The sequence below is a fragment of the Elephantulus edwardii genome, unplaced genomic scaffold, assembly GCF_000299155.1.
Source record: "Elephantulus edwardii isolate Elephantulus edwardi_28Jun2011 unplaced genomic scaffold, EleEdw1.0 scaffold00137, whole genome shotgun sequence".
NCBI classification, from domain to species: domain Eukaryota; kingdom Metazoa; phylum Chordata; class Mammalia; order Macroscelidea; family Macroscelididae; genus Elephantulus; species Elephantulus edwardii.
The window spans coordinates 3,673,309-3,698,376 of record NW_006399887.1 but is presented as its reverse complement, the minus strand read 5'-3'; the positions used below and the strand labels follow the sequence as shown (position 1 = coordinate 3,698,376).

The window sequence follows — 25,068 nt, the reverse complement described above, 5'->3', positions numbered from 1 at the left end:
TGTGTGTGTGTACCGTCAAATCAGATCTGACTGGTACAGGAGGAGATTGCCCCTCCTTCCCCGGCATAGCATCTGGTGGATTCGAACCGTGCACCTCTGGGATTGTAGTAACTATTTGGTTTATGAGATCATGAGAAATCGCTACATAGTTCCACATTTTATCATCATGTACAAAGGCCATTCTTCTCTGATAGTACAATTCATCCTCGGGAGAAAGATGGGCCATCTCCTCTCAGGCAATTTTCAGCCTCAGGAGGCCACTAGATGAGTCAAGTTAGTGCTTGTGTTTTTTTGGGAACACATGATATTTTCTGTGGTAAATTGTGATTAAGAGCTTCCTTTTTATTGGGAACCTGACAGACAGCAATTTTACTGGAGGAGTTACAAAATATTTTCCCCAGTGCATATAATCTGTACCTAATTCAGCCAATATGCTGAGCAAATAATTTGAGAAGTTGGGTTACATAAAGAAGAAGGATTGGAAGAAGACTCATTAACAACCTGCCTGCATTTTGCAGATGACATAACCTTGCTTGCTGAAAGTGAGGAATACTTGAAACAGTTATAGAGTAAAAAAAATCAAGGACTGTAACCTTCAATCTGGGTTACATCTCAGCACCAAGAAAACAAAAATCTTTATCATTGAACCATTACACAACATCATTATAGACACAGAAAAGATTATAGACACAGAAAAGATGGAAGTTGTCAATTTCCAATTTACTTGGATCCTTAGTCAACATCCATGGTAACAGCACCTAAGGAAACAAATACTTGTTGTATTGGGAAAAATCTGTCAAGGACCTCTCCAAAGTGTTAAAGAGCAAGGATGTAAGTTTAGGTGTGCCTTATCTAAGCCCTAGTGTCTCTTCAGTTCCTTCCTATGCATCTGAAATTGGACAATGAATAAGGATGACAAATCAGAAGACAAACCAATACCTTTTTTTTATTATTATTAAATTTTAATAGTTTTAATGAACATTTACAGAGATTTTGGGTTTTCATTCATTCATTGTTGCACTGTTTTCTCTACCCTCCTCTCCAGTTCATTCTTCTTCCGCCGCCCCCCCCCGCCCCGAATGTCTGTTTTAATAAACCAATACCTTTGAATTGTGATGTTGACAAAGATTGTTGATTATCCCATAGATTTCTAAAGGAGTAAACAAATCAGTCTTGGAGAAAGTACAGCCAGGGTTTTGCTTATAGGCAAAGTTGCTGAGACTTCGTCTCACATACTTTAGGCTTATTGTCAGACAGGGCTAGTCCTTGGTAAAGGAGATCATGCTTAGAAAGGTGGAGGATTGGTGAAAGAGAGAAAGACCTCTAACAAGATGGATTGACACAGAGACTGTAACAGTGGATTTGAACATATAAGAGAGAGTGAAGATATTGCAAGACAGAACAAGGTTCAGATCACAGGTTTATTTTTCACATCAAGGTTTCATAAGGTCGCTATGAATTGCAGAATACTTGATGGCACCTAACAACAACGTAGTACAAGCATATTTTTATAACACGGTATAATATTTTTGTGACACCTTTAGTAAAGATGTGTTGTTGTTAGATGCCTTTGAGTACGACTCATAGCAACCCTATGAATAACAGATTTGATGCCTGTCCTGTCCTCACAGTCTCCTATCCCGGAAGCCCATTGCTTCAATCACTGTGTCAATCCACCTTGCTGAGGGTCTTCTTCTCTTTCACCATTCCTCCACTTTCCCAAGCATGATGTCGCTCTCTAATGAATAGCCAACATGCTCAAAGTATGTGAAAGGAAGTTTTATCATCTTTACCTCAAGGAGCTAAGATTTACAGCCGTGAAAATCTGACAGAGAGTTCACTATGAGCTAGTATCAACTCAGTGGCATGGATTTTGTTGGGGGTTTTATAGTAGACATCATGTAAAGCATAATGTACTGATTTGTTCATGTGCTTATTATCTATTCTCCTCTTACCCCCAGAATAGAACAGGGATTTTGCTATTTTATTATTCAGTAGTTTCCTCAGCTTCAAGAAAATGTGTAGCATATCATATCTAGTAAATTAATACTTGTTGAGTGATTAAATGCCAAGAAAAATTTGCTTTGCTGGAGAGAGGTAGATGAGGGGTAAGATGCAGTGTGATATCTTTAACATTTATATTTAGGAACTTAGATTGAGCCATAATTGAAATGGAAAAAAAAAAAAGAAATGGAGAGGAAGTTGTGGCTGTGGGAGTGACATTAAAGAAGTGACTCAATGTAGTCCTACTGGCTGGTATTTGGAAAAGAAATTGTGGGAGATAAAATTGTTGTTGTTCGGTTCAAATCCACCAGATGTTGTGCCGGAGAAGGAGGTGCAGTATCCTCCTGTACCAGTCAGATCTGATTTGACGGTACACGCACACAAAATAAAAAAAAAAAAATTGTTGTTGTTATTGTTAAGTGCTGTAGAATTGACCACAATTCATAGAGACCCTGTAAACGATCTGAACAGTGCCCTAATCTGTGCCATCCTTTTACTATCCACAGTGCTCAAGCCCTTTGCTACAGTTATTGTGTCAAACCATTTCCTTGAAAATCTTTTTCTGACCCTCCACGTTTCCAAGTATGATACCTTTTATTCAAGGTCTGGCACCTTCAGACAACGTGCTCAAAGTATGTGAAAGCAATATCTACCACATTTGTCTCTAAGGAGCCTGGTTGCTCTTCATTCAAGAGAGACTTGTCTGGGTTTTTTGACAGTCCATGGGATATTCAATACCCTGCCAACACCACAATTCAAAGGCATCTATTCTTCTGTGGTATTCCTCATTCATTGTCCAGCTTTCACATGTTGTTGTTGTTATGTGCCGTCAAGTCGTTTGTGACTCAGCGACCCTATGTACAATAGCCCCAAACCCTGCTCTATTCCCATGACCCCAGTGAGGGAATCAATCCATCTCATAGAGGGTCTTCCTCTCCTGTACTGTCTCTCCACCTTCTCAAGCATGACGTCCCTCTCCAAGGACTGACCCCACCTTGTAACATGTCCAAAGTATGTCAGAAGGAGCTCTAGAATGCTTGCCTCCAAGGAACAGCCTGGCTTCACCCTCTCAAGGATGAACTTGTTTATTCTCCTAGCAGTCCATGGTATATTCAGTACTCTTCTCCAGCATCAAAGCTCAAAGGCATCAACTCTCCTTCCTTCTATCATCCCTAGTCATTGTACAGCTCTCTGATGCATAGCAAGTAAAGGCAAAGACCACGGCCTGTTTCAGGTGCACCTTAGTCTCTAAACTGACATTGTTGTTCCTCGATACCTTAGAGAGGTCCCTGACAGTAGACTTGCCCAATGCAATTTGTCTTTTCATTTCCTGGCTGCTGGTACCACGAGTGTTGATTGTAGAGCCAAGCTAACTGAAGCTGTCAACAATCTCAATCTTCACCATCTATCATGATGCTGCCAATCAGCCCAATGGTGAGAATCTTTGTTTTTTTGATGTTGAGCTTCAATCCATACTGAAGGCTGCAGTCTTTGACCTTCTGCAGCAAGCACTTCAGGTCCTCCTCAGTTTCAGCAAGCAGAGTTGTGTCATCTGCATAACACAGATTGTTGATGAGTCTTCCTCCACACTTCTCATAGAGCCCAGCCTCCTGGATAATCTGTTCCACATATAGAATGAAAAGATATGGAGATTGGACACATTCTTGATGTACATCCTTCCCAATTTTGAACCATACAATGTTTCTTTGCTCTGTTCTGATGGCTGCCTCCTAATCCAAGTATAGGTTTTGCTAAAGCACAGACAAGTGTTCTGGGATTCCCATTCTTCTCAGAGTCAGCCATAGCTTGTTGTGGTCCACACAGTCAAAAACCTTTACATAGTCAATGAAACACAGATAGACTTCCTCTGGTACTCTCTGCTTTCAGCCAAGATCCATCTGGCATTCGCTATAACATCCCTAGTGCCACGGCCTCTTCTAAAAGGAGTTGAACAGAAGATTTCAGAGGACAGGGAGGGAAGACAAAGTAAAGCATTAACAATGAAATGTGCAAGGAACTGGAGTCAGAAAATCAAAAGGGCTGAACTCACTCAGCATTTCTTATGCTCAAGGAACTGAAGAACAAATTCAAACCTTGAGTTGCAATGTTTAAGGATGCTTTGGACAGAATATTAAATGCTGCAGGAAGCATTAAAAGAAGATGAAAAGAGTATACAGAGTCATTGTACCAAAAGGAATTGGTGGACACAGAAGAATTTCATGAAGCAACATATGAGCAAGAGCCTATAGTGATGATGAACGAAGAAGTTCAAGCTGCTTTGAAAGAATTGGCAAAAAGCAAGGCCCCAGGAATTGATGGCATACCAATAGACATATTTCAAACAAACATATGCTGCCTTGGATGTACTCACCAAGTTTTGCCTAGAAATCTTTAGGACAACTACCTGACCTACTGACTGGAAGAGATCTATATTTATTTTCCATTCCAAAGAAAGGTGATCTGACAAAGTGTGGAAATTATCTAACAATATTATTAATATCACATGCAAGCAAGAGTCTGCTGCAGATCATCCAAAAACGACTGGAAAATTTTCACATACAGATGAAAAAATGGAAAATACCATGACTTAGTCCTAAAACTGACATCCTTTCTTTTTAACACTTTTTAAAAAAATATAATGATTTTCATATAATACTTCTACAATGTTTCATTCATATACATTTTCTTATACAACCTTTCATTTACATTATGTTTCATATATTCATATACATTCTGTTTTACACTATTTTTAATACTAGTGTATTTTTAAAAAAAATACTAGCGTATTTACAAAATTTGAATACATTGTTTTTTACGCAAGATTCTTCCCATTTCTTTTTTGTACTTTAAAGAGCTCTTTTGGTCCCTGCTTCTTTCTCAGGTTTAGCAGCTGTAGGCATATGCTGTAGTACTAAAAATTAGTAATTTAAAATTTTTCTTGAATGGAAACCAATCAGGCCAGAATCTGGTTCCTTGGCCCTCATTCCATGATTTGACAATTTATTTTAAAATTTGGCATCCATTTATTTATAGTAGCTTCTGTGTTTCAGTGGCTAAGAGTTTATGGCTGGTCCATCAGCAGCATTGGTGAGTCACCAGGCTTGTAAACAAATTACTCTGGGAGCAGAGATAACTTAGAAGCAAATGGCAAAACCATAAAAGGGTAAACCGTGATGCCATTCCTATTTGTAATCGAATAAGCTCTCTTATTTAAGTAAAGATAACAAAACTGAAGCCAAAAATTATTCAATCTTCCATACTCATAAGTAGTAGCTGAACTTAAAGTGGAGAAAAATCATATAATCCTATAGGAAATCTGTTTGAAATTTTAAAATCATCTGTATGGTGTACGTATGTGTATATCCTTACACATGTGTGGCTGTTATGTGCCACTGAGTCTCCTGTGACTCAAAGTGACCTATGTGCAATAGCTCCTAACCCTGCCCTTTCCTGAGCCAGGCTCACTGTCCCTGACACACCTATCTCCATTGCCCCAGTTACTGTGTCAATCCATCTCATCCAGAGGTGTCCTCTCCTGCCCTGTCTCTCCACCCTTCCAAGCCTGATGGCCTTCTCCAAGGACTGGTCCTTCCTGGTCACATATTCATCTTATGTGAGACAGAGCTTCGGAATCTTTACCTCCAAGGAGCAGCTTGTTTTCCCCCTCTCCAGGACATGTACACTAAGAGATATGTATTAAGTTGAAACACAAAAAACTGCTTTTGTAGGGTAAAAATTGACAAATATGACTGCTAAGAAAACAAATAGATTCATCCTAGAGAGGGTTAAACTAGGCTGCTCCTTGGAGGCAAGGATTCTGGGGCTTCATCTGACATACTTTGGACATGTTGTAAGGAGGGATCAGGCTTTGGAGAGGGACATCATGCTTGGGAGGATGGAGGGACAGTGCAGGAGAGGAAGACCTTCTATGACTTGAATTGATTCAGTGACTGGGGTAATCAGGGTGGGTGTGTCAGAGACAGTGCGATTGGCACAGGATAGAGCAGAGTTTAGGGCTGTTGTACATAGGGTCGCTATGAGTCACAAGCAACTTGACTGGCACATAGCAACAACAACAACAACAACATATGGTTCAAAGCTATGTCAGAATGTTAACAATGCTCTTCCTAAGAACAAAAACCACTAAAATGTCTAAATGTCTCTCAACTATAAAATATAAAATAATTAATTGTGGCATAATCATACAGTGGAGTTCTATGAAAAAGGAGGGAAAACTGGTTACATGTACTAACATTGACAAATCTCAAAAGCATGCAAGTTCCCAAAGATGTAGACTGCCTGAGTATAACTTGATCAAGTGCAAAAAGAGTCAAAAGTAGATTTTATTATTTGGAGAAATAATACATATTTGATATATACATTATTTGTAATAATATTTGAAGAAATCTGTATAGGTGAAAACAGTTTAAAAATGTTATAACCTGAATAATTGTTACCTTTAAGAAATAATGCTTTATTACACTGAGACATTGATATATTGTTATCTTTATAACTGACATATATCTCCCAAATGTTATGGTAATGAGCCATTGAGTTAATGATGACTTGTAGCAAGATCTGAACCCTGTCCTATCTTGCACCATCATCATCATCTCTGATATTCTTGAACAGCCAGTGTGTTGATCCATCTCACTGAGGGTCTTCCTCACTTTCGGTGACCCTCTACCTTTTAATCGCTTGCTTTGCTGCTGAGATGAAAGCCAGAAAATGAATAAGGATCATAGAAGAACAATTGGTGCATATGGGCTGTGGTACTGAGAAGAGTACTGAATATCATCTCATTGACTGCCAAAAGAACAAACAGATATGTCTGGAAAAGTATAATGAGAATTTCTCTCGGCAGCAAAGATAGTGAAGCTTCCTCTCACATAATTTGGGTATGTTGCTACCATGAGGCAAATCCTTAGAGAGAAACATCATGATTGGGAAGGTGGAGGGTCAGCGAAAGAAAGGAGGACGCTCTACCAGATGGATTGACGGAGTAACTGCAGCAGTGGGCTCGAGTGTGTTAGAGACGATGAGGATGGCAAGATAGGACAGAGTTCAGATTGTTGCTATGAGTCATACTTGACTCGATGGCACCTAACAACAACAACAATGAAAAGTAATACCTTGGACTTTTTCTATGGTGCATAAAGACTAAGGTGCACCTGATTCAAGCCACAGTCTTTCCATTCACCTGCTATGCATGTGAGAACTGGACAGTGAATAAGGATGACAGGAGAAGGTTGTGGTGTTGCAGAAGAGTGCTGAATACCTATGGAATGTGCAAAGAACAAACAAGTATGTCTTGGTGAAAGTGCAGCCAGACTGCTTCTTGGAGTCAAAGTTAGTGAAGACTCAGCTGTCATACTTTCAGCATGTTGCTAAGAGAAGCTGTTTTTTGGAGAAGAACAGCATGCTTGGAAATGTGGTGGTTGTTGTTAGGTGTATTGAGTCAAGCATGAACCATAAAGACCTTATGAACAACAGATCTGAATCCTGCCCTCTCCTGTGCCATTCTCACATTTCCTGACATGCTGGAGACCATTGGGGCAGTCACTGGGGCAGTCCATCTTGGTTGAGAGTCTTCCTTGTTTTCACTGACCCCTCCACCTTTCCAAGGAGAAAGGCGGAGGGTCGACAAAAGAGAGGAAGACCCTCAATGAGATAGATTGATACAGAGTCTGCAATAGAGGGCTCAAGTGTGGTAGGGGGCTTAATAAAGATGGTGCAGGATAGGACAGGGTTCAGATCAGTTGTCCATGGGGTTGCTGTGAGTCGTATTAAAATCGATGATGCTTGAAAACAAATAGTGCACAAAACCTGTCTGGGTTGAAGTCACTGGATCGTTATTTTGGTTACTCACTTGCCATATAACCAATTGTGATTTTTTGAGAAGCAAGGAGAGATCAGTACCAGGAAAAAGACATCATGCTTAGTAAGTTGGAAGGGCATTGAAAGAGGCATACCTTCATCAAGAGATTGGCACAGTAATTGAAGCAATGGCCTTAAATATGTCAGAGATGAGGAGGATGGCATAGGATGAGACGGGATCTGTTTTTCATAGGGTCACATTGAGTCATACTCGGCTTGAGGGCACTTATGACATAATTCCTCTGGAATCCTGTAAAGTGCCTGTGCAGACGTGCTTCTCCATGCTTCTCCATCCCGTTCTCCCCTTCAGCTGCTCGCCACTCCTCCACCACCACCCACCAGTCATGCCTTCGTTTCCTTGTTCAGTCACATAGCTGTCATAGGCTTCCTCAGAAACATGCTCCCCAAACATAAAACAATTTAAGTTCTAAAGTCAGAAACCAGACAACAATCTTGTTAATTTTCTGCCATAAAACTCGCAGCCTTTGTGCTCCACTCCTTATAATACAACCTTGAAGAATGCAGCAAAGATGCTTTGATCTCCCTTGTCACCCTCCACCCCCTCACCCTCTATAAATGTCTAAAACATTTTGCTCTCACAACAGCTCAGAAAGAATATTGTTTCACTGGAATGAAGCCCACCCACATTGACTTCAGAGATGAAGTTTTGGAATGGTTATGTTAACTACATACTAAGTGACATGAATACAGCCATGGAATTTTGACTAGAAAGTCAAGTCAGAGGTTTTCTCAGAAAATAATGTAACTGGAATTCTTACTAATGAAAATATCCACAATTACTGTCCATTCTTGGACTCTTGCTTAGATGTACAGTGCCAAGAAGATTTCTGGGAACCGGCTTGCTTAAAAATGTGCAGTTTGAAAGTTTACTCAAATAAACTTCCTGGAAATTCCTCAATATTAATAGGGTTTCCATGATACGTTGTTGTTATATGTTGTCCAGTTGGAACTGACTCACAGCTCAGCCCTTCGGTGGCTTTTCAGAGGCTATAAATCACATAGGAGAACATTGCTGATTTTTCTCCTGGGGAACACCTGCTTGTCTTTGAGTGGACAGAGCTCTCCCTCACCACAAGGCCACCAAGAGCACCCTTCTTGTTACTGTTATGTGCTGTCAAGTTGACTATGACTCATAGCAACCCTATGCACAGTAACTGAGCCCTGCCCTATCCTGAGCCAATGTCACTATCTCTGACACTGTCTCACTCTCTCTAAAATCCCAAAGGTACATGGCTCAAATCTACCAGCTGCTCCACGAGGGAAGGATGAGCTATCTCCTCCCATGGAATTAACTACCTCTGAAAACCCACTGGAGGGTCAGCTATGAATCAGTTCTGACTTGTTAGCACACAACAAAATAAAAATAAACCTCATTATTGTTTGAGTAGGTTCTATGTGATCTGAGTTATTTCAAGGGATTTCAGACCCAGTAGAGCATTAAGTTTCATTTTACTTGGTTCTACAGTCAACACCAATGGATGCAGTAGTGAAGAAATCAAAGGATGTATATGGCATTGGGCAAATCTGCTGCCAAGGAACTTCTTAACTTGGTGAAGAATAAGGTGGTGGTAGTTGTTGTATACTGTAGAGTCGGAACTGAACCATAGCTGACACTCCAGTGGGTTCTTAGAGGCAATTTACCGCACAGGAGATTACCCACCCTTCTGCTGGTGGCCTTGAACCAAGTGCCTTCAGGATCGCAGTGCAGCTTCTTGTCACTAGGCCGCTGGAGCAGGAGTGGCATCCACTTCCTAAGCAACATGCCTCCAGAAACTCCATGAACTTTGATAAACGTCAATAGTTGCTGAGGGGCTTCAGGCCTTTTGTTCATAGGGTCGCTAAGAGTCGTGCTCAACTTGATGGCAATCAACAACAGAACCTTAAGAACAGTGTTGGAATTAGAAATAGGTGCAAGGAGTATTGGAGAGATGTCTGACCTCATGAGAATTGGCTTTTTGTAGTGAAGGCTGTTGACGGGGCAGTGCCCCTTTGTGGAGTCAGTAGAGTTAGTAATAACCCCAGTTATTGTGTGAATCCATCACATCCAAGGTCTTCCTCTCTTGCACCATCCCTTGACCCTTCCAAGCATGATATCCTCCAAAGACTGGCTTCTACTGGCTACATGCCCAGAGTATGTGAGACGGGCTCGAAATCCTTGCCTCAAAGCAGCAGCCTGGTTTCACCCTCTCTTGGACAGACCTGTTAGTTCTCTAAATATTGCATAAATCCATGTGTATACATTTACTGAAACATTTAAAAAAATTAAAATAACTTATTTATTGCATAATTGCTCTCTGATATATTAGAAACAAACCTGACTGTCACCGAGCAGTTGCTGATTCACAGCTACCCTTCATTGGCTTGCTGAGGCTGTCAGTTATAGCAGGAGGAGACTACTTATCTTTCTATTATGGAGCCACTGTTGGATTTGAACCACTAGAGACTCGGAGCCTTTTGCTTAACAGCACAGTATGCCATGAATTGTGGTGCCAGAGATCTTTTGATACAGGTAAAAAGTGTCCAAGGTGGGGACAGCCATTTATATGGCCTCTTACTAACTCCAGCTTTACCCCAGTCACTGTATCAATCCATCTTATCAATGGTCTCCCTCTTTTTCTCCATCTCTCCATTCTTCCAAGCATAATGTTCCTCTCCAAGGACTGGTCCCTCCTTCCTACATGCCCAAAGTATGTCAGACGAAGCCTCAGAATCATTGTCTTCAAGGAGCAGTCTGGCTTTACCTTCTTTAAGACAAACCTGTTTGTTCTCCTGGCAGTCCATGGTATATTCAGCATTCTTCATCAGCACCAAAGACATCAATTCTCTATCATCCCTAGTCATTGCCTACTCTCTGACGTATAGCAAACAACTTGTGAAGACTATGGCCTGGATCGGGTGCATCTTGGCATCACCCCACCCCCAAACAAGCTTGGGTAAAGGCCCCTAGCTCTGGTTCCATAGGGTAGCAGTCCTGAAATTAGCTCTGTCACATGTAAGGTGTCTGGTTCTCAGCTGCAGCTAGTGCTGCTGCTGCTCATGTAGGCCCTGGTCTGAGGAGTACAGGAATATTTTTCCCTGAAGGATACACACTCTGTGTTCTTTGCTACCTCTTTCCTAGTGGTGAGATTCCCAATTTCTGCTGCTGAATTCACTCAATTTAATGACGACCCTAGCCAAGCCCTGTGAACAGACCCCCTATTCCCATGTCCTTGCCCATTCACATGGATAGGAAAGTCATTTTGAATAATAAACTCTTGATACCACAATATACCTAAATATTTAGAAATTTAATTCAAAATTTATTCTGTATCAACAAAACAAAGTTGATTCATAACCACTTTACAGAGATGAGTGAAATAATGTTCAATGTTGTATTCAATTATTTTACCATAATGACTAGAGATGATAGAAAAATTGATGTCTTTGAGTTGTGGTGCTGGAGAAGAGTATTAATCAAAAAGTTGGAGAACACAACACGCTCATCCTCAAGAGGGTGAAACCAAGCTGCTCCTTGGAGGCAAGGATTCTGAAGCTCCATCTGACATAGTTTGGGCATGTTGGAAGGAGGGACCAGTCCTTGGAGAGGGACATCATGCTTGGGAGGGTGGAGGGATAGTGCAGGAGAGGAAGACCCTGAAGGAGATAGGTTGACTCAGTGACTGGGGTAATGAGGGTAGGTGTGTCAGAGAGATTAAGGTTGGCTCAGTGTAGAGCAGTGTTCAGAGCTGTTGTACACCGGGTCGCTATGTGTTGCAAGTGACTCAACGGCACATAACAGACTTGAGCTTTATGACTATTTTTTAACTTTGCTTAAATAAAATTTAGATGATTTCGTACAGCTTTACCAAGGAGAAAATGGCCCTTTTACTGATGTTTTGTTGCTAAGAAACAATTTGATCAAACTGCCTTTGGTTTTTATTAGTAGTATTTTGGGGATGTAAAACTGATTTTATTGATTAGTAAAATTGTATTGGGTCAATATTCCTTTACCATCTTTTGTTTAAAATAAATGGGGAAAAAAATAGGCCTGTCTTTTTTTCCCCCTCAATGAAACAAGTGAAAAAGGTTTACCAAGGCAACGCAAAATAAGAGGCAGAGCTAGTATTAGGTGGGCCATGCAAAATGGTTAAAGTGAAAGAAAGAACAGGGAGAAAGGACCCCTGGCAAGACAGAGGGGAAAGCAGATCTTACAGCATAAAAAATAGAGGAAGAACAAAATATGCCTTTTTTGAAAAAGAAAACCTTTTATTGTGATTTCAGTGAATCTTTACAGAACAGATTGATATTTCATTTAACCACTAAAATTAGCTTTTTTAAGAAGATAAGGAAATTTGGGACGATAAAAATCTGATCTGTGTCTCTTTGTTGCTATCTTTTCAAGTGGAGAAGAGATTCCAAGTAGTTTCTTAGGTAATATAAATGTTTTCATTTCCCATTTTAGTGTTTAAAATTCCAAAATTTCAAACACTTGCTCATGAAATTCACGTTTGACCTATAGGTTTCATTGCTGACTGAAAGGCTAGGCATTCTTGGCAGTTCGAATTTACCTGTGGCTCCATAGGGAAACTCTTTCCCGTGAAAATAAGATTGAGAAACCCCATGAAGGGTCACTGTGAGTTGGAATCGACTCAGTGGCAGTGACTTTTGAATTTTCATTGACATTTTATTCTTTTAAAAATACCCAATTCTGGTAGTGGTAAAGAGGTGTGCTACCATCCCAAAGGCATATGGTTCAAATCCACCTGTTGCTCTGTGGGAGAAAGACAGGCAATCTCCTCTTGTGCTATTATACTACCTCAGTTTACACACTGGAGGGTCAGCTCTGAGTCAGTTCGGACTAGACGGTAACAACAACATTTAGCTCATGTTTTTATTGTTCTTAAGCTCTTTTGAGTACAACTCAGTGACCCTATGAACAACAGATCTGAACCCTGCCCCGTCCTGTGCCATGTTTATCATCTCTGACATATTTGAGCCCATTGCTGCAGTCACTATGTCAGTCCATCTTGTTGAGGAGCTTCCTTTCTCACTGACCCTCCACCTTCCAAACATAAAGTCCCCTTAGAAGGAACATCCATCCAGCAACTTGCCCAAAGTATGTGAGGTGAAGCTCTGCCACCCTTGCCTCTCATGAGCACTCTGCCTGTGCTTTCTGAGTCATATCTGTTTGTTCTTTTCGCAACACATGGGAAATTCAGTAGTCTATAAAACCATATCTCAAGGCGTCAGTTCTGTCATCCTTGTTCATTGTTTGAAGTTACTGGGTGGTACATTTATTGCATTTGGCTATTAATCAAAAAGTTGGAAGTATAAATCCACCTATCAAAAGAAAGGCCTGGCAGTCAATCCACTTTAAAAAAATTAATGGAAAGTTTATGGAGCCCAGTTCTGTGCTCTCATATATAAGTTCTGTTTTATTTAGGTAAAAAAAGAGATTTGTAAAGCTGAAAATATAGACTCTTCAGTGATATACGGAAAACCAAGTCTGGATTTAAATATGCTTTCTGAAGTGCACAATGTTGGCATCGTATGTGCTGTGTCGTGCCACTAATGGAAAGGCTGTGCATCTCAGGAGCCTCAAAGGAGAAAGAAGAGCAGTCTCCTCTTTAGATTTATAGGCTGGAAAGTCCCGTAAGATCTCTGTGAATCAGAATGAATTCCGTGGCAGTGGTATGCTTACTGCTCCAGGAAGTTGCTGCTTAGCTGAAATGAAGAGCCAAGCATTATTAGAACTTCTAAGTTATAATGTGAATCTAGATTTTGATGTTTTCTGTTAGATCCTATTTCTTTGAAGCCGCTGAAGCCGCTGAAGCTGCTGAGTGGTACAAGTCCCTGGATGGTTCACTTGAAGTCACTCATTTTTTAAAGCTGACAACAAAACAATTGTATAAACCTGCACACAATGAACAACAGGTCTCCAGACCAGTGGACTGCTTGTTGGTGACATCACGCGGCAGAAAGCACCTTCCATTCACGTCTGTGATTCTTAGTAAGAGGGTAAACATCAATGCATCCCCCTCCTGGTTTTTCACTTATATTTTCTTCTTCTCTTTCAGGTTATATCCTATCTCTGGTCTGTCCAAACTCTTCCCAGGCTTGGTGTGAGATTACAAATGTGTCACAACTTTTGGCTTCTCCTCGTATCTACATGGACCTGAATTCCAGTGTAACCAACTTGAGCATTTCTGCAAACACCGAAAGCAAATACAGTCTCTATGTGGGCTTGGCACTCGCCATAAGTTCAAGTATTTTCATTGGCTCCAGCTTTGTACTGAAAAAGAAGGGCCTCTTACGACTGGCCAAGAAGGGAGTTACTAGAGCTGGTAAGAACCAAATGCAACTAGCCAATTCCAATTTCTAACTGTAAACACAGTCTTCTTTTAAGGCTATGATGTTATAGTAATAATATTTATTATTTATGTCTCACATATCTTGGAATTCCCAGTGTGTGTTGGGGCTGTTGTTGCTGTGCGCTGTCGAGTCAGAACAGACTCAGCTGACCCTCCAGTGGGTTTTCAGCGGCATTAAATCACAACATTCTACAGAGGAGCTAGTGGATTCTAAGCATGTGGCTTTGAGATTGCAGCGCAGCTTCTTACCACTGGGCCATCAGAACACGGTGGGGACGGGGAAACAAATAGTTAATGTGTTTGGCTGCTTACTGACAGGTTGGATGTTTAGATTCACCCAGAGTTGCCTTGGAAGAAAGGCCTAGTGATACATTTTTGAAAAAGCAGCCATTGAAAACCCAGTGGAACACAGTTCTCCTTTGGCACACAAGAGGTTACTGTTAGAGTTGATACTAGAGCAAATTTAAAAAATAATAATCTCCACCTGTCTTTCTTTTCTTAAAATTTTCTGGAGCCAGCTGCATGTCCTTTGAGATGAGACTGAAACTAGACTTGTTCTTGCTTTCAGAGGTTTCAGATGTAGTGTAGGTTCTTCTTTCATGGATTTTGTTCCATAATTTTGGTTTTCAGAGTCAGCTCAGGCAACACTCCAGGTCAGAAATACTTTGCTGGCATTTTTTTGCATTCAGAAAAGAACAAACACCAGACTACTCTCTCTGACCTGTGTAATCGCACCACCTGCTACCTCTCCACTTCAGCTTGTGCTGCCCTCCCACTCAGCTGCTTTTCTCCAGTTCTCAGAATGTGCCAAGGAGCTTCTGTTCCTCCTCATGTCTTCTCTTTGCCTAGGAATCGCTCTCCCCTGCTTTTATTTTCTTGATTCTGTTTCATTTGTCATTCTTCAACTTAATTATCATCACATCTGAGCGTTCTTTCTTATCCATTCCCTCTGGTACATGTTGACATCCTCCCACCCACCCCTTTATTCCCCTAGCATGGCATTAATGTTTTGCTTCTTTGTGCTTAGGATAACTGTTAGTTACATACTATCATTAATTAAGTAAGTTTACTTACTTATTGATAGTAGATCCACAAGAGCCGGGGGCCTTGTCTAGCACACAGCTACCTTGCATCTAGAAGGTTCCTATGAATAGTATAAACATGAAATCAATAAATTGAGAGCGTCTATTCATACAGACATAACTTTGCTTGAGTATCCATATTAACTGTAAGTTTTCTATTCATTCTTATCAAGTGTAACAGAAGCCAGCTAAATTTTATTCTGTGGTTCATATGGAAAAGGAAGTATGAAAGCTGTAAATTCCAATTGGTTATCTTTTCATAGTAACATTCTTGATGCTGTGTAGCTGTGAGTATCCAGCTTTCATTGAGTTTTCTATTCATTTTAATCAAGCATAACATAACCTAGTTAAACTTTTTTCTGTGGTTCATATGGAAAAGTAAGTGGCTACAAATTGTATAAAAAGTTTATAAAAGATTCTTACTGAAAGATGACTGGTAATAGCAGAAAATAAAACATTTTATAATGCTATCTTAATAAAATAGTAAATGCTGTATGACTAAGAGCTTTATACTAATAAAAATAATAAAAGATAATAAAAACTTACATAACCTGAGTACTTCTACATTTTACAAATCAACAGAGAAAGAATGCCTTGTTTAAGAAAACAGGTATTGAGGCAATTGACCAAAATTAAAGGATTAAAGCAGAAAAATTCTACTTTTTCACATTCAGCAAAATTAACTACAGATAGTATGAATTTAAAATGAAATCATTTTTAACATTAAAAAGATCTTTCTAGGGTCAGTAAAATTGACAGAAAATCTGCAGTTAGGAACTTCTCCAAATTACTGAAGAGTAATGAAGCCAGTTTGGGGACTAAGGTGCATCTGATCCAAGCCATGGTCTTTCTGATTATTTTTCTGTGCATCTGAGAGCTGGATAGTGAATAAGAATGATAGAAAAATAATTGGCACCTTTGTGATATTGGAGAAGAGCACCAAACATCCGATGGATGGACAAGAGAATGTCAGAGTTTTAAGGAGACGCGTGGCGTCAGGATTGGTGGGAAATCTATCAACAATCTGTGTTATGCAGATGACACAACTTTTCTCACTGAAACTGAAGAGGACCTCATGCACTTACTGCAGAGGGTCAAGGACTGCAGCCTTCAGTATGGACTGAGGTTCAATGTCAAAAAGACAAAGATTCTCACCACTGGACCTATTGGTAGCATCAGGATGGATGGCGAAGAGATTGAGATTGTTCACAGCTTCAGTTTGCTCGGCTCCACAGTCAACACTCTTGGCACCAGCAGCCAGGAAATCAAAAAACGTATTGCGATGGGAAAGTCTGCTGTTAGGGACCTCTCTAAAGTACTCAAGAGCAACGGTGTCTCTTTGGAGAGGAAAGTGCGCCTGATACAAGCCACGGTCTTTGCATTCACTTGTTATGCATCAGAGAGCTGGACAATAACTAGGGAGGACAGAAGGAGAATTGATGCCTTTGAGCTGTGGTGCTGGAGAAGAGTATTGAATGTTCCATGGACTGCCAAGAAAACAAACAGATTCATCCTAGAGAGGGTTAAACCAGGCTACTCCTTGGAGGCAAAGATTCTGGGGCTTCGTCTGACATACTTTGGACATGTTGCAAGGAGAGACAGGTCTTTGGAGAGGGACATCATGCTGGGTATAGTAGAGGGACAGCGCAGGAGGGGAAGACGTAAGAGGTGGATTGATTCAGCGACTGGGGTAATCAGGATGGGTGTGTCAAAGGCAATGTGATTGGCACAGGATAGAGTAGGGTTTAGGGCTGTTGTACATAGGGTCGCTATGAGTCGCAAATGACTCAACGGCACATAACAACAACAAGATCCACATTGTCACATGCCTTTTCCCAGGCTGTCAGTAAAACACAAAAAGACATTATTCTGTTCTTCTCTGCTGTCAGCCAGGATCCATCTGACATCAGCAATGATATTTGGAGCTTTACAGTTTGGAAATAAGCAATAAAAAGCCATGTCAGAAGATCAGTAAGAAAAGAAAATAAGCATCCAAACTGGCAAGGAGGAGGTAAAACTATCTCTATATGCAGATGATATGATAGTATACATAGAAAATCCTAAACACTCAGCAAGAAAACTGTTGAATTTAGTAGACCAATTTAGTAAAGTGATAGGATGCAAGATCATCATACAAAAATGAGTTGGATTTCTCCACAGTAGCAAAGAGAACATAAAAAAGGAAATAAGCAAGACAAATGACAATAATCAATCATAGCATAAAATTCTAGAGACACAAAAGATCAATCTAAAGAAAACTTCAAAACACAACTGCACAAAAACCAAAAAGAGACCTAGATATATGGAATATAGCATGTTCATGGATAGGAAGACTCAATATGTGAAAATAAAAATCCTACAAAAATCAATCTGTAGTTTCAATATAAGCCCAATACACATGTCATTCTTCAAGGAGATGGAAAAAGCATTTTCCATCTTTATTTAGAAAGGAAGGAGATTTTAAATAAGCAAAGGCTACTGGAAAATAAAGTAGGTGGCATCATACTCTGATTTCAGAATCTGCTACACAGCCGTAGTATTGGAAACAGCATGCTGTGATAGACACATAGACCAAAAGAATAGAATCAAGAACCCAGAAATCAACTCATTCATGTATGTTCAACTGATCTTTGACAAAAAACGAAATCCATTAGGTGGGGAAATGACAGATTCTTTAACAAATGATGCTGGCGTAATTGGACATCTGTCTACAGAAAACTCACACCATATACAAGAACCAGCTGGAATTCCTTGTTTGTGTGTGGATAGTATCTGATGATTCACAGCATGGTTTTACAGAATAGATCTTAAAATCATCTTTTTAACAATGAACATTTATTCCTCAGTTTCTCATTCTCAATATATGATTAAGAGTGCAACATCATTGGAGGATGACTCATTATCAACCTGTGATATGTAGTTGACACAACTTGCTTTCTGAAAGTGAAGAAGACATAAAAGCACTTACTGATCAACATCAAAAGCTGTGGCTTTCAGTTTGAATTATACTTCAACAAAAATCCCTCAAAAATCTTCAGAACTGGACCAATAGGCAATATCATGATAAGTGGAGAACAGATTGAAATTGTGAAGAATTTAATTTTACTTGAATCCATGGACAACATCACTAGAAGCAGCATTTGTGGAAATTAAATAACACTGTATTGCTCAAATACACTGCAAGAAACTCCTTTAAAGCATTAAAAATTAAAGATACCATTTTAAGAACTAAGGGCTTCTGTTTTAAGTAGCCTCCTGTCCATACAAAAGTATTATGTACTTATTCTCCCTTTTATTATCTAGTATAGTGATCTTCTGTGTTGTAAGTTCATATCTTTAGAATGTTAATGAAAGTAAAATCAAGGAAGTATAACCAGAATGCTCCTTAGAAACAAAGATGGTGAAATTTAGTCTCACATATTTGGAACATGTTGTCAGGTGGAACTAGTCTTAAGAGAGGATCATCAAAAGAGAAGACCGTCAATTAGACAATTAGATGGACTGGCAAAGTGGCTGCAATAATAGGCTGGAATGAATGAATGAACAAACGAATGAATAAAAAAAATGTGTGTGTGTGTGTGTGTGTGTGTATATAATATCGGGGCAAAGTGGATGACTCAACATTATGGATTGACAATGGTCTCAAACATATCAGAGATCTTGAGGATGGTGCACAGGATAGGGCACGGTTCCGCTCTATTGTTCATAGGGTTGACATGAGTTAAAGTCAACTGGATGACATTTAAATGAGGCAAGGTGAGCAGCACTAGGTTAAGGGGGCTATTTATAATCTACTAGATTGGGTGATAACTTGAGTCAGACTTTTATTGAGATATTTTATTGAATATAAATTGTTTTTGTTGTTTGTCACCGAGTTGGAACTGACTCGCATCTGACCTTCCAGTGGGTTTTCAAAGGCAGTAAATTGCATGAGAGGAGACTGCCCAGCCTTCTCCCATAGCTGGTGGATTTGAACCACGTGTCTTTGAGATTGCAGCACAGCTTTTTACCATTAGGCCACCAGAGCTCCATAGAAGATTTATTAGTGATTTGTAATCAAGGTACCTAGTGCTATTTTCATAGAGTTTTCAAAGGCTTGTAATTTCTAAAGTGGATGGCCTGTAGTGCTTCCCAGTCTGTCTTAAACTAGGAACTCTGCTGCAGTCTGTCCAACATGGGTGATCCTTCTGGCATTTGACACTGGTATCAGAGTTTCAAACATAACCGCAGCCTACAAGTTACACCAGTACATAGGACTGACAATGAAATACTATACTAAGTGCTGCAGAAGATTAAGGACTACAGCCTTCAGTATGGCTCAATCAAGAAAACAAAGTCCTTACCACTGGGCCAATAAGCAACATCGTGGTAGATGGAGAATTGACTGACACTGTCATCTTACTTGTATCCACACTCAACACCCTTGATACCACCAGTCAGAAGATCAGGAGATATGTTGCTTTAGGCAAGTCTGCCTGTCAGGGACTTCTCCAGAATACTGGAGACCAGTGGTGTCTGTTTGAAAACTCAGGTATGCCTGATTCAGGTCTTGTCTTTTCAGTCACTTGTGATGCATCTGAGAGCTTGACAATGAATGAGGATGACAGAGGAAGAATTGATACTTTTGAGTTGTGGTGTTGGAGAAAAGTGCTGAATAATCCCTGTTGGTGGTGGTGGTGGTGTTGTTATGTTCCATCAAGTTGCCTGTGACCCATAGCAACCCTATCTACAGCAGCTCTGAACCATGCCCTGTCCTGAGCCAGTCTCACTAATTTTGACACACCAACCCCCATTGCCCCAGTGACTGTATCAATCCATCTCATCCAAGTTCTTCCCTTCCTGCACTGTCCCTTTACCTTTCCAAGCATGACATCCTTCTTCAGGGACCCGTCTCTCCTGGCCACGTGTCCACAGTATGTGAGACAAAGCTTCAAAGTCCTAGCCCCCAAGGGGAAACATGGTTTCACCCTCTCCTACACAGACTTATTTGTTTTCTTGGCAGTCCATGGTATGTTCAAGACTCTTCTCCAGCACCACAACTTGAAGGCTTCAATTCTTCTTCTGTCATTCTTAGCCAAGAAAGACTTGCTAAGTCCATGGCCTGGATTAGGCACACTTTACTCTCTAGACTGATGTTGTTGCTTTTTCAGTACCCTGGCAGCAGATTTTTCCCAATGCAATTCATCTTTTGATTTCCTGACTGCTGTTATTAAGAGTATTGATTATGAAGCTGAACAAGCTGTAATTACTAACAACCTCAATCTCTTCTCCATATATCATGATACTGCCAGTGTCTAGTGGTTAGAGTCTTTGCTTGATGTTAAGCTTCAATCCGTATTGAAGACTACAGTCCTTAACCTTCTGCAGCAAGCACTTCAGGTATTCTTCAGTTTCAGTAAGTAAAGTTGTGTCATCTGCATAACATATGTTGTTGATGAGTCTACCTCCAATCCTGATGCCACATTCCTCCTCATAAAGACCAGCTTCCCAAATGATCTGTTCTGCATATTGATTGAAAAGATATGAAGACAGGATGCATCCCTGATGCATTTTGAACCATGACTTCCTGATTTTGAACCATGCAGTGTTTTCCTGCTCTGTATTGAGAACTGCTTCCTGGTATAGATTTCGCATAAGCACAATCAAGTGTTCTGGGATTCCCATTTTCCTTAAGGTTAGCAACAATTTGTTGTGATACACACAGTCAAATGCCTTTGCATAATCAATGAAGCACAGACATTCTTCTGGTACTCTTTGCTTTCTGCCAAGATCTATCTGACATCGGCAATCATGTTTCTAGTGCCACGACCTCTTTTAAACCCAGCTTATATTTCTGGTATTTCACTGTCAATGTACTGTTCCAATTGTTTCTGGATAATCTTCAGCAGGATTTTGCTAGAATATCCCATGGACTGCCAAAACCCCAACAGATATATCTTGATGAAAGAGCAAAGTACTCCTTGGAGGCAAAGGTGGTAAAACTTAGTCACCCACATTTTGTACATATTGCTAAGAGAGGCTAATCCTTGGAGAGGGTTATCATACTTGGAAAGATGGTGGTTGTTGTTGTTTTTGTTATGTGCCATCGAGTCGCTTGCGACTTATAGCAACCCTATGTACAACAGCCCTAAACTCTTCTCTGTCCTGTGTCAATCACACTGTCTCCGACACGCCCACCCTGATTACCCCAGTCCTGAATCAATCCACCTCATAGAGGGCCTTCCCCTCCTGCGCTGTCCCTCCACCCTCCCAAGCATGATGTCCCTCTCCAAGGATCGGTCCCTCCTTACAACATGTCCAAAGTATGTTAGACTGAGCCTCAGAATCCTTGCCTCCAAGGAACCACCCAGTTTAACCCTCTCCAGGATGAATCTGTTTGTTTTCCTAGCAGTCCATGGTACCCTCAATACTCTTCTCCAGCACCACAGCTCAAAGGCATCGATTCTCCTTCTGTCCTCCTTAGTCACTGTCCAACTCTCTGATGCATAACAAGTGATCGCAAAGACCATGGCCTGTATCAGGTGCACCTTAGTCTCCAGAGAGACACCATTGCTCTTCAGTACTTTGGAGAGGTCCCTAACAGCAGACTTTCCCATGGCAATAGGTCCACAAAAGAGAGGAAGCCCCCCAAGTGAAATGTATTGACACAGTATATCAGAGATGATAAGGGTGACACAGGATAGGATTCAGGTCTGTTGTTCGTAAGTTCACCATGTACTTGACCTAAAAACAATGGCTGTTTTAACTAGCCTCTTCTACATGTACATATTATGTAATTATCCTCCATCTATATGCTGTAAATCTTTATTAATGAGGTAGGACTAGAGGCAAGATACAATCTCTAGGATTAGGTTGCATCTGAGTTAGTCTCTTATTGAGATGTCACAGAGATTATATACAGCAGAGATCAGAGCATTCTATTAACACCAAGAAAGAAGAGTCAGAAAGAATTCAGCCCAGGATCCCAGTGATGTCAGTTTAAAGACTAAGGTCCATCTGATCTAAGCTATGGTCTTATCAATTACTTACTATGCATCTTAAAGTTGGATAATGACTATTGATGACAGAAGAATCAATGCCTTTGCATTGTGATGTTGGAGAACAAACAGATGTCTTAGAGGAAGTGCCACTAGCATGCTCCTTGAAGGCATGGATGGTAAAACTACATCCTGTATACTTAGGGCATGTTGTCAGGAGGGACCAGTCCTTAGAAAAGGACAAAGACCTCAAGCTTGGAATGATGGAAGGTTAGCAAAGGAGAGGAAGACAAGACAGATTGGCACAGCCACTGTCATGGGCTCAAGTATATCAAAGATGGTGAGGATGGCACAGGATGGGTCACTATGACTTGTAGTCGACTTGATGACAACAGCAACAATCATCCAATACCTTTCCTAGGGATCATTTTTCAATTAAAGCTTAATGTCGTAACAAATTATGATTGTACTAAATATACGAGTAGTAAAACATTTACCATATCAGTCTTCATGTACACAGCTCAGGACATTAAATATGTTCATTATCTTTTTCAAGCAGAACTTAGTTCCTGTTTTTATTACTTTTTCCTAGGACAAGGTGGACATTCTTACCTCAAGGAATGGCTTTGGTGGGCAGGATTACTCTCAAGTAAGTTCTTAATGGTAAAAATAAATTAAAAGCAATTTTTTTGAATTGATTAATTTTCTTGATAAGAATTAAATTTAAGTCTAGAAATTTTTGTGTTTGTATAACACATTGTTTTATGTTTACAGTGCTACCAATACTGTCTAAAGTAAAAAGATAATATTTGAAATATTATATTTAATTTAAAATATCTTCTTTTCCTTCTCAGTGATTGAGAGAAATTGTTTTCTTATTTTCCTGCTCCTAATTCATATATGTGACTTTCTTAGCTATATGTTTTTTTAAGACAAGGGGATCTAGTTCTCTTGCAACATGAAAATATATTAAGGCTGTCTAGCTGAGCTCTGGCTCAGTGGTAAGGAGTTGCAGTACCAACCCAAAGGCATGTGCTTTGAATCTACCAGCTGCACCTTGGGAGGGCGATGGGCAATCTTCTCCCCTCTGGGATTTGTTTTTGTTATGTTCCATCAAGTTAGAACCAACTCATAGCTGACCTTCCAGCAGGTTTTCAGAGGCAATAAATTACACAGGAGATTGCCCATCTTTCTCCTGCAGAGCTGCTGGTGGATTTGAACTTCATGCTGTTTTAAGGTCAGCAGTGCAGCTCCTTGCCACGAGGCCACCAGAGATCCCTTTTCCCACCCACATGCAATTTACTGCCTCTGAAGATCCACTGGAGGGTCAGCTATGAGTCAGGTCTAACAATATATAACAATGGCTATTTAAGGATTGTTGTGTGTAGTCAAATTGGAACCAATTCCTAACTGACCCTATCGCAGGTTTTCAGATGCTAAAATCTCAAAGGAAGGAAATTGCCCATCTTTTACTCATGGGATAGCTAGTGGATTTGAAACACATGCTTTTTTGTTAACAGTTGAAATCCACTACCTTCTCTACAGGAGGAGCAACTCTTCATTGAGTTTCTGAGGCTGTTAATCTTTGAGGAGGAAAAGATCTGAACCCTGTTCTAGAATTATCATTGTTTCTCTAGTGTTTATAGGGTTTTCAAAGGCGTGTTATTTATGAAGTAGATGCCAATCCTGCTTCCAAGTCTGTCTTAATCTGGGAGCCCTTTCAAATCCTGTGCACCATTATGACATTTGACATATCAGTGGCACAGCTTTCAGTATCACAGCAACCCCAAGTTATCTCAGTTCAGTACATTTGCAGATAAGTGCTGTATCCCTTAGACCATGTTCTCCTCAGACACAATTTTAACACTGGGCCTGAGGGCCCAAGCAACTTTTAAATACTAAGCCCCACCCACCAGATCCTGATTAATTGAAACAAGAGGCTTTTTAGCCCACAGCTGATTTTTAACTAAATCTAGATGAGTCGTCTTACACTTGGTTGATAATGAAATCAAATAAAGAGATTTCATTCAGGAACTCATCCTTAGGACGTGAAAACTGTTGCTTGAATGTCCTTGTTCAGATGCTTCAGGGATGGAAGGTAGATAGCTACAATTCAGACACTGGTTCCATCGCCTGCAGTGGGTATTTCTGGTTATCACCTAGCTGGTTTCTAGAGCTCTACAAAGCATTGTGGTTTTATGAACTTTTAAAATTTGCAAAACAATTGAGATTCTTGATCAAATAGAAACACAGTTGGTTCTATTAGAATTCTTGGGATATTTATTCAGGACTACCAGCTACAGTCCATGGCAATCTTTTCCTAGACTATAAATTGCAATGAGAGAAGATTCCTCCTTCCACTAGATTCCAAGAGAGAAACTTTAAACCTTCATCCTTAGAGACTCAAAGCTCCAGAGATGTTTGACCATTTGGTTAGCAGCAGACTAAACCACCAGAGCTCTTTATGTTTTTGAAACGAATGTAGACTTTCTATTGAAAGCCATTTAGAATGTGTCTATTTGTTACCATCTTCAGTGAGACTGCCACAACTGTTTTTTGTGTGTGTGTGACTTGAATTCATTTTAACCTAAGACAAACTACTTGCCATCAAGTCAACCTGACTCAAGGCAACACCATGGTGTGACAGTAGAACTCTACTCCATACTTCTGAAATAGCAGGCCTCTGAAAACCCTATGCACAACAGAACACACGTAGATTAACAAAAAGGGCAACCTAGGTAGAACCATCAAGTATGG

The 25,068-nt window shown here is 40.2% G+C and overlaps 1 protein-coding gene across 1 annotated transcript in view; it reads left to right on the top strand.

Moving 5' to 3' along the window:
- The window catches only part of NIPAL1 (NIPA-like domain containing 1), a 64,156-nt gene that overhangs the window by 19,485 nt on the left and 19,603 nt on the right, over nt 1-25,068 (top strand). The window contains exons 2-3 of the mRNA XM_006894179.1: nt 13,959-14,225; nt 22,904-22,960. Of these exons, the coding sequence (XP_006894241.1) occupies nt 13,959-14,225; nt 22,904-22,960 (324 nt within the window). The remainder of the gene's footprint in view (nt 1-13,958; nt 14,226-22,903; nt 22,961-25,068) is intronic.